General features: G+C 35.1%; 2 protein-coding genes across 3 annotated transcripts; both read left to right on the forward strand.

Annotated features, from left to right (window-relative positions):
- The first annotated feature begins 613 nt into the window (after window positions 1-613).
- Window positions 614-3,475, forward strand: LOC132172125 (uncharacterized). The gene is made up of 5 exons (XM_059583576.2): window positions 614-804; window positions 1,412-1,532; window positions 2,126-2,225; window positions 2,629-2,715; window positions 3,161-3,475. Exons 1-5 carry the CDS (start codon window positions 744-746, stop codon window positions 3,293-3,295), a joined length of 504 nt encoding a protein of 167 aa, XP_059439559.2. The 5' UTR covers window positions 614-743; the 3' UTR covers window positions 3,296-3,475.
- A 4,442-nt stretch (window positions 3,476-7,917) lies between these two features.
- Window positions 7,918-12,665, forward strand: LOC132170924 (protein PIN-LIKES 7). 2 transcript variants are annotated; one of them, XM_059582084.2, is made up of 11 exons: window positions 7,918-8,182; window positions 9,739-9,979; window positions 10,207-10,286; window positions 10,668-10,792; window positions 10,892-11,013; window positions 11,101-11,316; window positions 11,411-11,530; window positions 11,638-11,738; window positions 11,874-11,926; window positions 12,022-12,207; window positions 12,305-12,665. In XM_059582084.2, the coding sequence occupies exons 2-11, from the start codon at window positions 9,845-9,847 to the stop codon at window positions 12,427-12,429; spliced, it is 1,263 nt and encodes a 420-aa protein (XP_059438067.1). In that variant the 5' UTR covers window positions 7,918-8,182; window positions 9,739-9,844; the 3' UTR covers window positions 12,430-12,665. The 2 variants fall into 2 exon arrangements, with proteins under 2 accessions (XP_059438067.1, XP_059438066.1); XM_059582083.2 differs by having other exon boundaries at window positions 7,918-8,127.
- The last annotated feature ends 642 nt before the right edge of the window (window positions 12,666-13,307 follow it).

Below are 13,307 nucleotides of genomic sequence, written 5' to 3' on the forward strand. Positions count from 1 at the left end.
ATATATATATATATATGCACCCGATTCCGGTTTTTTGTTTTCAAATTTATTGGGGTATTTTTATCTTATTAAAAAATGTATAGGGGCATTTTTATATTTTTGCAAGCTTTGAGTGTAACATAATAACATTGACAATATTTTGATAGTTTATAAAAAAATTGTCATAATTGAAAGTTTAAGGAAACATTATCAATTGAGTTGTAGTTTACGCGGAGTATGTAGACTTTACCCTAAATATATTTATCCAATAACAAATGTTATAAGTTATAACAGTTACTAATCGTTAAACGAAGGAATTAATGTAATATTATAATTACATTGGACCAGGCCGAATCCCGGGCTGAGAATAGCCCATCCAATCTCAGCCCAAGCTATACCTTAGCCTATATTTGGGCTAATGCTCGGGAGCTCCATTATTTCCGGAATTCATCGGGAAATAATGGAACTCCATGACATAGTATTTACAAGCGTGCCATGAAGCACGACTTTTGCCGGATGAATTCCGGAATAATGGTGCTCCTTAGCACCACCCATTTGAGGTTCAATATTTTCTTTCTTTTACCACTAAAATCTGTCTTTTTTCTTTTCTTTTTTTTTTGGTTGTTGTTGTTGCATTTATTGTTATACTTTATTTTCATTGGGCATCGGCAAAAACGAGAATTCGATAACATCGAAGAAAGAGCGAAGTTGGAAGTGTGTATTCTCTTGTGGGATTGTCTTGATTGCTGAGAATTCCAAACGTGATGGCTGCTCTGCCCGGATCCTTCTCTCCAATCCAAAATCCTCAAACCCACTTCTTATCCGGTAATTTATCATCCATCTTTCTCTTCCTTTTATCAGTCTTTTCTGCTCATGTCTGTCAATTGAATTTCGCTGTTTTTTCTACGCTACGTGAAAATTACATCTTCTGGGTACCTTTGAAATTGTTATTCTGACTCACAGATCTCTGTGAAGCGTTTTCACATATGTGAATTATTACCTCATGTACTTGTGGGTTCTCAATTTCTTTCAATTATGTTAACTTAGGCCAAGAAAAATATTATGATCTTTTATGCAAGTAGCTTATTAATTAATTGCTAATGTTGTATTACACCCACAACCATATAGTAAGCTTATCTTCAAGTGCTGCGCTTACAGCTCCATGAGGATTTCAGTTCACCATAAGGCAGTTTACAGTTTAAAGTTTTGATATTTGTCAACCATACACTGCATTGGCTTGTACTCTTACACTGTGTCTCGTATGCTCTCTGATTAAACATAGAGGTCGCAATATATAAATCGCTCGATTTTGTTTTTGTTTTTGTTTTTCACTTATGAATTGCGCGTACGAATTTAAATTGCTTCCCAGTGTAGCCATTTATGGCATGCTAATGAATGCTTTGTCTAATTAATGCCAAATATTTGAAGCCAGGTTCTTTGAAGCCTGACCGATGTCTTTTGAACATTAGCTCCAATGATCGGTCTTTAGGTCCCACTTTTCAGGGTAAAGCAAAACTCACTACTTATAAGAGGCGATTTACAGTCCGAGCAGGGTACGTGTATAATTGTGTCATAAGATTTGTTTGATTCATTGTAAAGTATAGGTATGTGTAGATTTAAGTTTGGATTAATGGATATACACATAAAATAGGTACTCTGGTCAAATCTTTTCAATACATGTATTGTACTGCATGCTTATTTTTTGCCTTCCAAGCGTTTTCAGATCTGTACACTCACAGTTGCAAACACATACAAGTTGGCTTTACACACTGTTAAAAGCTTTGGAACATTTGATCAATTGAGCAGCTCATGGGATTAAGCTTTTGCTCTTCCCCCTTTTTTTTCTCCCCCAATACATTGTTGTGCTTCTGTAGCCTCAAAGTCTTCTTTTTACTCCATAGGATGAATGCCCCTAACTCTCTTATAAATGATTTTACGAAATATGTTCACATCTTCTTTTGTAAGTTCCACAAAAAAAAGAGAAGGGGGGGGGGGGCGGGAGCAGATAAACACACTGCACCTGTAACACAGGGAAAATTTACAATCAATGCAGTTAACAGTTAGTCCTCTCTTACTATCTCTTGAGACTTCTGTAATGATATCGTTTTTCTAAATTATGATCACTTGCTTTTTTGTACAAGTACAGTGGGGATGGTGGAAAACCAAATAGTGCAAGTATCTTTGTGGGTGGCTTTGTACTGGGAGGCATAGTTGTTGGAGCATTAGGCTGCATATACGCACCCCAGGTATTGTTGGAGTATCTGGCTTTTTAACTGCATTGATTGTAACTTAAAAACTTGCTTGGTGTTGTTTGTCTGTGTTTACTTAGGATGTTAAATTTAGTGGAGTAGTGTATATGTTTGTTTTCTCACAATAACCATCTAATCTAATTTTGAGCTGTAGGATACAAATATTTCATGTAAGTTTTAGTTTCCCAAGATAGATAAATATATAAGTCATTTAGTTCAATTGAGCAGCTATTTGATGCATCAGGTAGTACTTGGATGGGTCCTTCGCCAGCAGTTCATTTTTGGGCCATTTATATGGTTTAGATACTGCTCATCTAAGCAACAGTTCAGATGCTGCCACCCTCCCCTATCCAAAAAAAGAAAAAAAAAGATGCCAACTGATATATTTTGCTTTTCACAGATAAGCAAGGCACTAACTGGAACTGACAGAAAAGATCTGATGAGGAAGTTGCCAAAATTCATATATGATGAGGAAAAGGCTTTGGAGGTGAGAAGTTGTTCCTGCATTTGTAATCCTTAATAGTGCTCATTGCGTTTGTCCTCATGTTTGGTAAAGTGTTTGAATATTAAATTATAGAAAAGGACTACCCTTTTGGGTTGTGGTTACGAAGAAAATAAAAATTATGGTTGTCCCTCTTAGAATACTAGGCTGTTAAGCATCACAACAAGGGCAAGAGCCATAAACAGTCTCCCCTGTAAGGGGGTAGGAGGAGATATACTGCGGCTTGTTTAGGCTTAAAATGCCATGATTATCATGTATAGGTGAGCCCTTATACTTTGTAGCTTTTATGAATGGAAACCTTCAAGAAGAGGAAAACACTACTTGTAATTTCATTGTCTTTTAACTCCGATCGATATTGTTTTAGTTGTGTCGCTTGTGACATTTACAATGCACTGATATTGTGGTTTGGTTGTGTGATTTTTGACGACAGAGGACCCGCAAAATTTTAACTGAGAAGATTGCACAGTTGAATTCTGCCATAGATGATGTATCTGCTCAGCTGCGTGCGGATGATGCCCCAAATGGAGCTGCAGTGAATTCTGATGAAGTTGAAGCTTCTATATAACATAATACTTGTCCAAATTGCAATATAAACAACTATCACGAGTTACATGTGATTACTACTGGAAAATAATGTTATACATATCTTTTAATCCTTTTAATTTTCTATTGGGTGGATGGATTCAGGTTGATTGTTGAAGATTGTAGCAGCAAAACCATCACAATTGCTGGAACCTCTTTACTTCAGCATGGGCATCATAAATCTTTTCTTTTCCTTCTCTTTGTTTCTTCCTTTTTCTTTTTAGAAGGGAGAGGAGGTAGAAGGGGGAATCAGACAAATGGGATCCTATCAAATGTTCAGCAGACGTGTATCTTTGCATCAGTGAGTTTTGTATAATCTCGACTGGAAGGGAAACATTACACACTGCATGACTCGTGAATCGTAATTGCTGATGGAATAATGATATTTTGTTCACATAATTTATTTTTAGAAAATAAACATAATTAGTAATCAAAGAGTCACTAGGGAGAATAATGGATTGAATCAAGCTTAAGGCGTTTGGGTGGTATTATATTTATGGGTGAATTTGAAAAAGAGATAAATGGAAGTGATTGGAAAATGGAAGAATAGAAGGTTCCTGATATAATGGAATTAGAATCCTCTACCATTCAAATAATAGTGGAGAGGTATTTTTGTCTCCTCAAAAGTGAAAAAATAAAAATATTTTTTCACTATAACTAACTAGATATTCTCTAATTCATTTAAACTGTAGAGAATCATGTTCCGACATTAATGGGGGAGATGTTAATTCCTTTATTCAATTTGTTTCCGTTTGGGGCTTCAATTGAGGGGAAATGTTTCCCTTTGGTGGGCTCAGATCTTAAAAGAGAAAATGTTTCCATCCATGTAGGTGACTGATCAGGGTCACACCACCCAGTGTTAGGCCCACGGGCCTTTTGGGCTGGGCATGTTAGGCCCTACCATAAATCCTGGCATTCCATTATGAGGAGACAAACAATTTAGATAATTGAGAGGCGTCATGTGATAGGTGCAGCCTGCAGGCCACTCATCACAATTATTACCATCTCTTCAGCTGCTCGCATTATTTGTCCAAACAAAAATTGTTATCCACCAATTTGAATGCCAAAAATCAGCAATGTGAAGGAGGAAAATGGTAAGATATTTCAATTTTCTAACGCCTCTCTCGTCCGGTCACAAGCACGAAGAAGAAACAAGGATGATAACAACTGAGATAATCCTCCACGTTTTGTATTCAAAAAAATTATAGTAATAATAATAATATAACAATTACAGATATGCATGACGCATGACAAGTCCACACACGCAAGCTCTTCAATCACCTGCTTCACTTGGCATGCATATCCTCTCGAGGGCTGCTAAGTGTTCCAAAATTTTTTCTAAAATGCTTCTCAAATGATGTGGAAAACATTATTTTAAGAATGAGTAGGAGACAAAGGAGAAATAATGAGAATTTTTTAAGAAAAAAATGCTTCTCACATCATTTTAGAAGCATTTAGAAATAATCATTTGAGATGTCTAATATTATCTTATTCTCTCTCCCTCTCTCTCATTAAAATTAATTAAAAACATTTTTTTTTTAGTGATGTTCAATTGAGATGATGCATGTACAGTATATCGCTGTATTCAAGTTGAGGATTGAAACAAAATATATCCCTATCAAAATAAATATCAACGATATACACTAAAAGAGCAACTTGACAAACAATTATTTGATAATATTGCATGATCATCATGAAACCCGTGCAAAATTATAGAGTACCATTTATCTTGATCTCTTCCAGAATAATTGATTCTTCAAAAATAATCAACAATATCTTGATTTATAGCCTGAGTATCAACTTACGTACCCTGACCAAATACAATACAAGAGTTTTCTAGATTAATATGATCAGGAATTAATCAGTCCAATCATTCCTTCACGTTTTGATGTATATATAATTGGCAGGGACACGAGTTAATCCAAAACCTTAAGCCTATATATATATATATATATGTTTGAGTCCAATTATATTATACTAATTACCCACATTTATGATATATTTTCAACGTGAGATTCAATCTTTTTACTAATTCATACATGTATTTGTATATATACTCAACAATAACAATAATAGAAGCTAGCCAACAAACTTTGACCACTTGATCTGTAATTAGCTAGTTCCTTCTAGAGTTGAAGCACATGGGGTTAATTAAAAGATCGATGTTGATATCCCACCTATAACGCCCATCCTTCCTGTATTTGAAATTGGTGGAATATTAGAATTAGATGGCCAAACCCAAAACGTAATGTCTAGGGAAATATTTACATTAATCAAATTTCCACCACAAATTGTCTGACCGCACGTACGTGTCTCTATCAAAACTTTCAAATACATCTAGTTTCAGTATATATGAATGGAAATAATATATAAACACTATTTTTTTTTTTTTCTGGTTTTGAATTCATGCATGGATCGGATGAACCACAGCCACAGGCATAAAGATTAATGGGATTGATCCGAGAATTAAGGAATGGTGATATTTGAAGCCAAAAAAAGGTTAGACCACGTATGCTCTAGCCTATATATTCCAAAGAACACGAATTGACTGCATCATCATATCATAACTATCACTCACACACCAATAAAGGCAATAATGCATATAATTAATTAATTAAGGAACCCCACCATCCACTACACGTACAGTAGTACATCATTGCAGAAGTAAATTAAGGTTCCACCCAATTCTTCTAGTTATTTTGTCCTTGGATTGATCATAAAACCACATATATATATATATATTAATTTTCTAGCTTGATAGAAAAAAGAGCGTTGTAAATTCTACAGAAAAACACATGATTAAAAACGTTTGAGAGGGTAATTAATAGTATATATGATCAGCTAGCTCAGAAATAGGGACATTAATTTGTTGGAAAATTGCAGTCAGTGTCTGGTTGGGTGCGCGCATACATTGATGTCCTGTCAGTCATGTATAATTGTATATATATTAATATATACACACATTCATGGAGAAGCGTCCAAATTAATTAACCAGAGTGTATGCATCGTTCACTCACATCAACCAAATATTTTATTTGCATTATTAGTCATTTATAGAAAGAGTGGGACAACAATTATTATGATTCCACATTTCATGGATTCTGACATGCCAGTGGACATGTGGGGAAGGTTCAACTGTTGAAGAGGGCAAGGCAAGTATGATTGCGTACGTTCATAGCCAATTCAAAACTCTTAGCTAGCTAGCTAGCTTCGACAAACAAATTCAGACTCTTCTTCCTCAGTGCTTGCCTGTCAGGCCAATGGCATCAGACGCATGCTTGTAATTTCCACAATCTATTCTTTCCACCCATCTAGTAATGCTATCTCTTGTTACCTTTTATTAATTAGAGGGTCCTCACAGGACACATTCAAAATCAATAAAGGAATTTGTTGATTTCAACAAACAAAAGATGCCATATTTCACATTGAAACATTGGGGTTGTTTGCGAATGGCCTTGGAATGGTACTGTTTCAGGACCTCCCTTAATCTCAAAAAAAAATTCTTTTCACCTCAAAATTAATCCCAACATCTCTACTTTTTACATCACATCAATCATTTTTATTATTACTATTTAAATAAAAAAATCACTACAAAACAAATTTTTTACATTTTTTCATATAAAATATATTTTTTCACTTTTCTCCACAAAATATTTTCACTAAAACCAATCAAACACTAATTCCTAAAAAAAGGCTACAGTACCGGCCCTGGAACAGTACCGTTCCAGGGCCATTGCCAAACAAGGCCATTGACACCCCCGATCCTTGCCATATCAAGCACATTTACCATTTACCATAATTATAATGACGACAATCCTATAAGATAAGGTAATGGCCCCTATTTTTAAGTATATATGTAAGTACATTGCTAATTTCTTTTCACTCTCTTATTCATTGCATGCATTATCTTTAAAATACCTTACGGACTTAGGCATTGAAGTGTTCTCTAAAGATATGTTCGGTGAGTCATTATTGTATGTTTGATTCTTCTAAGCCAATCCATCTATCTAGTGTAGGATCAATTGTATGAACACTATTCATCATTTAATTAGGAATATCTTATTTAAAATTAATATTGCAATTAATTAGTAAATCTCTTTTTTGGCCACGCACGCATATGGAGCATTTATATTTATTTAGTTCTTTTTATTTCATTTTATTTATATTTAGATAATTTCATTTCAGGCCGGAAGACAAATGTACGGTAAGATCGATGAGTAGTAGAAAATTTACTCAATTTTGTGAAACTTACTATATATATATAGCACATGCCTAATTATTCTAGCTAGATAAGAATTCGTTTTTTCAAAAGTACTAGTCATATATATTTTATCTCGATCTTTTTATTAGTTTAAATTTTTGAAAAAAGTAGGTATGTAGTGATAATTTATATGATAGCGATATATCCGAACAAATTAAGATGTTGAGTTGAGTTGAAATTTAAACTTTTAAAATTATAATTAAGCAGTAATTTATTATTCCCCCTACCTACCTACCTGAGTTATGAGTTATTAGAGGAAAGTGAAAGCGAAAGTAAAAATGTGAAAAACCATTGTTTGTTTGTTTGTTTGTTTGTAGGGTTATATATAGGAAGGAAGGTGATGAGATGTTTGAAGCAAGGCCTTTACCATGAAAACGTCTCACCAGCCATCAGGGTTCACAAAGGCGCTATAAATACTAGATTGTTCCAACATTGTAGGCGAACTTCATGGCTTTTCCTTCCCTTTTCCCCTCCACTCTCCAACTCCTCCCCTCCGAGTCTTCCACCACCACCACCATGATTTTCACAGCTCCTTCTTCAATATTTGATTCCAGGTTTCTCCATCTCTCGATCTCCCTCTGATCCTCGATCTTCTTCAATTCTTTCATGGTAGTTTTCAATAATTAATATATATCATATCTCATGCTAGCTAGCTAGCCGTTTTTCTTTTACAAATATATAATATATATTAGATCGATCGGATCCAACTGCATGTTTCTCGTCGCTTCTGATTTTGTGTGTTTGTAGGAGGAATTGAATGAGTAGTGATGTAATCCAACTAATCAAGCCTTTAACCTCAAATCATTCTTCTAATTAATAATTCTGATCTAATTAATATTAATTCCTTTGTTAGCCAATCACAAGGGATTTAGTTTAATGACCTTAGAAGTCGGACCTCGACAGTCCTTATTTGTTTCTCAACCACACACCGAATTCTACTCTCTAAATGTTTTTGGCTTTTTCGTCATTAAAGCTTTATGTTTTTCTTCTTGTGGTTGACGGCGGCCGGAGATATATCAGCTTAATTGTGTTTTAATTTTACGTAAACTCTTCTTCTTTTTCTTTTACTATGATTAAATAATTGTTTTCATCCCTTGTATTTAGTTCAAATTTTTTTTTTTTTTTTTTTTTCATATTATGACCGATTCGGGTCGAATCAAGTTTCAGTTGGATCTAACTTCTTATACCCGGACACAAGCCAAGTTTTTTTTTTTTTTTTTTTTGACATCTTTCACACGAGAAAAGGAGTAGAAAATTTGAACTCGTAATTTTTACTTTATCAGGCGTGATTCACAGTAAATTAAGCTACCCATTAGAAATGAGTGTAATTACTGACTAGGCATGCCGAAGCAAGTTGATTCGCTAATGCTTGTACTCACATGGGTCATGGCCCATGAGGTCCCCCCTCTCAACCATCCGCTTCTTTTGTTTTGTAACAAAAAGAATTCCCACTCCACTTGCCTTGTACCCCCTTTGATTGGATTTGGACTTGGACCCACCCATCTTCTACTCTTGTAGTCTTTTATTTTTTTTGTTTGAGCCGCTGGCAATTCCACTTTAATGGGTCCAGTAATGTCCTTCATTTTGTGATTACATATGTCTGCAACTTATTCATTTTCATCGTCCCAATTACTTTTTTTATTGACAGATTCAGTTGACACTTGCTAAAAATGCATACCCATCTCATAAAACTTAATTACAACAAATTAACAAACAATTCTTGCCCGAAATCGAGTATTTTTTATTGGTTTAGGGGTGCTTTGTACAGATCCGATACTCGCCTTGTCTTTCAAAGGCGATCGAGGCAAGTACGTACGTACAGGAAGATTCCTGCTTGGGAGTTTTCCATCATTAAAAAAAAAAAAAAAATTAGCATAGCCATGAGTATTTCCTTGTAGAAGGTAGATATATATAGAAATATAGAATTAATCACAAGCAATATTAATAGTGGCGCATTGAGACCGTACTCCACCCAAGTCGTGACAAGTGGTGTTACCTTCATGGGTTCCTTCCTCTCCGAGCTGGGAACCGTTGTACAATATTCACACTTATGTAGCTTTGGTTTCCTTATAAACTTGTCTTTTGTAACTTTTTCTTTTAAATTTTTTTTTTTTTTTTTGAATTCTGATGAACATACTTTGTCTCTCTTTGGTGCTGTTTCGCAGGATTTTCCTTCTCTTTTATCAGAACTGAAATAGTAGTACACAAAAAGGTTCCAAGTAGATCGATCATATTTCAGACTAGAACTGCAAATTAAGTTTGATAACAAAGATGGGTTTCTGGTCACTCTTTGAGGTGGCATCCATGCCAATCTTGCAAGTTCTCCTGATCAGTATATTGGGAGCGTTCATGGCAACTGAGTATCTAAATCTTCTCCCTGCGGATGCTCGACGATCCTTAAACAAGGTAATGCATCATGCATGCAATGCATACATACATATACTTGTGGCAACCTGGTTATAGTTGTGGCTAGATCACATTCAGAAAAGTTAAGCCTTTTGGATCTCTCTTTTGATTAGTGCAAGGGAAAACAGGGTCGAGATGATCATTCTCTTCAATTAATATGTTTTTTTTTTTTTTTAAATCTTAAAAATTTCGAATTATGAGTATTAATTCCTTGTTGCTTAATGCAGATTGTCTTCATGGTGTTCACTCCATCGCTGATGTTTGCCAGTCTGGCCAAGACTGTTACGCTCCAAGACATCATTTCATGGTAGGTTACTTTTGTATTCTTTGTGCTTTTTGTCCATGGGTTTCTTTTTTCTCTGTTAAACTAGGCATTCTTTTTGCCTTCTTCTGATGAAATCACTTTGTTGAAGGCAGTGATATCTAGAATGTGTATTTGAATTTGATATATATGCGTTTCTCTTGCGATCAGGAATAGGAATGCAGAACAGGCAGAAAAAAAAAATGTGGGATGAGAGTGTAGTATGTAGTATTAGTGTTAAAGAAAGAAAACAATGGCTGAAGATGATTTATTCAACTCCAAACATATTAAGACGATATATGATGTGTAAAAGCTTACATTATTTATAAGTTTCCAAATGCTCTGGCTCTGGCTATTAACTGTATCTTTTTATCATTATCTCTTCAGGTGGTTTATGCCAGTAAACATTGGACTTACCTTTTTATTTGGAGGAATTCTTGGATGGATAGTTGTAAAAATATTGAGGCCAAAGCCTCACCTGGAAGGCCTGATCATCGCTACATGTTCATCAGGTATTTTTGATTGTTGAGAGCTTTGATGAGCTCCTTAATTCTCAGGATCCATTTTTATGTGAAGTTAGTTGAAGTCCTCATAATTAGGTTGTTAATCAGGAAACTTGGGAAACCTTCTCCTTATTATTGTCCCTGCAATCTGTAACGAGGCTGGGAGCCCATTTGGTGACCGTCATGTTTGCAGCTCTGTTGGACTGTCTTACGCATCTTTCTCCATGGCGGTACAATTCCTAACCTGCAGCCATTTATGCTTTTTGTCAAACTCAAAAAAACCATTAAACCCCACAATTTTTTGGCTATTATTGTAGCTTGGTGGTTTCTTCATCTGGACTTACACTTACCAGCTGATACGAACCTCGTCCATGAAATTCAAAGCACTTGAAGCAACAGGGGAGGTCTCAAAGACACCTAACAATGATTTAGATGCTGATGGGGAAAGTCACCTTCTCAAGGGAGACGATGAAGAACATGTTGCTATAAGTGTGTCACCGATCAAATCTATTGAAGACACTGAAAACCAAGTTGTGAGTCATCATATTGAATGTGTTAACATAAAATGAACTAATTAATGTCTAATGTTAATCTGTTTTCTGGATTTGACACCCCTCATAATTGCAGATTATAGCCCAAGAATCAGCCAGTACAGTGGAGAAGCGAAATGTGTCATTCAAGACTAAACTAGTTGCACTTTTTCACCAGATTCTGGATGAGCTTTTGGCACCCCCAACACTAGCTGCTGTGAGTTTTCTCAACATTTCATTTTCAACCACATACTTAACTAACAAGAAGGTTTTAGAAGCTAGCATTGATCTACTTAATTAGCTTGCTTTCTTGTCTATGATCAGATTGTGGGACTCATCGTTGGGGCAGTAACATGGCTGAGGAACATAATGGTCGGGGACGGCGCCCCGCTGCGGGTCATCCAAGATTCTATTCAATTACTCGGGTATGTTTATGTATCATTCATAAATTTCCCAAAACCTTTTACCAAGTATATCTAATAGATGGAATATCAAATATACTTTACATTTATATATATGACCAATTAAAGTACGTAACAGCAGAAGTTGTGTACGTGTAGGGATGGGACAATTCCTTGCATCACCCTTATACTGGGGGGCAACCTAACTCAAGGTAATCATCCTCCTGCTGATCAACATTTAAACCAGGCCAGGAGAAGCAAAATCTAACTGGTTGTTACTGTGTTTCAACTCTCAAATTATATATAGGCTTGCGCTCATCAAAAGTCAAATTGTCAATCATCATTGGAGTGGTCTTCGTTCGATACGTTCTTCTTCCTGTAATCGGTATTTGGATTGTTAAAGCAGCTGCCAATCTTGGATTCCTCCCATCAGACCCCTTATACCACTTTGTGTTGATGATTCAGTTCACCCTGCCTCCTGCCATGAATATTGGTTAGTAATGAATTTTGGTCATTCATAATATATATATATATATGGCTCAAGAAGAGTGTTGTGACCCTAAACAAAAAAAATATATATAATTTTGCAGGGACCATGACCCAGCTCTTTGATGTGGCTCAAGAAGAGTGTTCTGTTCTGTTTCTGTGGACATACGTGGTTGCAGGCCTTGCACTGACGGTATGGTCAACAGTCTTCATGTGGATCTTGTCTTGAGGAGACCACCTTCAACTCGATCGGGTTGAAAACATCAAACCATAATCACCATTATAAGAATATTGTCTTCTTTTCGAGTGTTATTTGTAGATTTTAGGCATAATATCCTCAAACTCCCATGCTTTCACTTTCACGTCCTCGTGTAATTGCTTATACGCTTGTACCTCAACAAGATCGACCGTTGATGTAGACTCTCTATGAAATATTCTTTCTATTACTTTGTTTCTTTGGATTCAGTTCGTGTCTGTTTTTTTTTTTTTATGTTTTTTTTTTGAAATATCTCAAATTACCACCTAATTGGTAATCCATCGCCTAAACCTAAACTTTTAATTAAGACAATGTCTTTTTCAAATTACTATAAAATTAACAATGTCCTCTCAGGCCAATAAAATGACAAATTATCCTAAATTTGATCAATAAGACAAAAATACCCCTACCAAAAAAAAAAACAAATAATTTTTTTTTTCTTTAACAAAAACAAATATTTTTTTTAATTTCCACTCCCTTTCTTTAATTTTTTAGTTTTAGTTTTAATTTTGTTTATTAAGGATATTTTTGTCATTAAGGGGGACGTAGTTTGAAAAGAACATTGTCAGAATTAAAAGTTTAAAAAATATATTGTCAATTAAATGATAGTATCACTATCAATTAAGTAATAGTATGACTCATACTGGATGAGGAAGGTATATGTACTTCCCATATATATATATATATATATATATATATATATATTCATTAACTAAACATAAAGGATACGCATGCAGGGGGTGGGGGGCCCAACTAGCTCCCCAGAATACAAGATAATAGTGCCAAATCAAAACCCAAAAAAAAAAAAAAAACCGTAGGTAAGAAAATGACACGGTCCAGTAACTTCTTTG

The sequence above is a fragment of the Corylus avellana genome, chromosome 1 (genome assembly GCF_965113065.1).
Source record: "Corylus avellana chromosome 1, dhCorAvel1.hap1.2, whole genome shotgun sequence".
Classification (NCBI taxonomy): domain Eukaryota; kingdom Viridiplantae; phylum Streptophyta; class Magnoliopsida; order Fagales; family Betulaceae; genus Corylus; species Corylus avellana.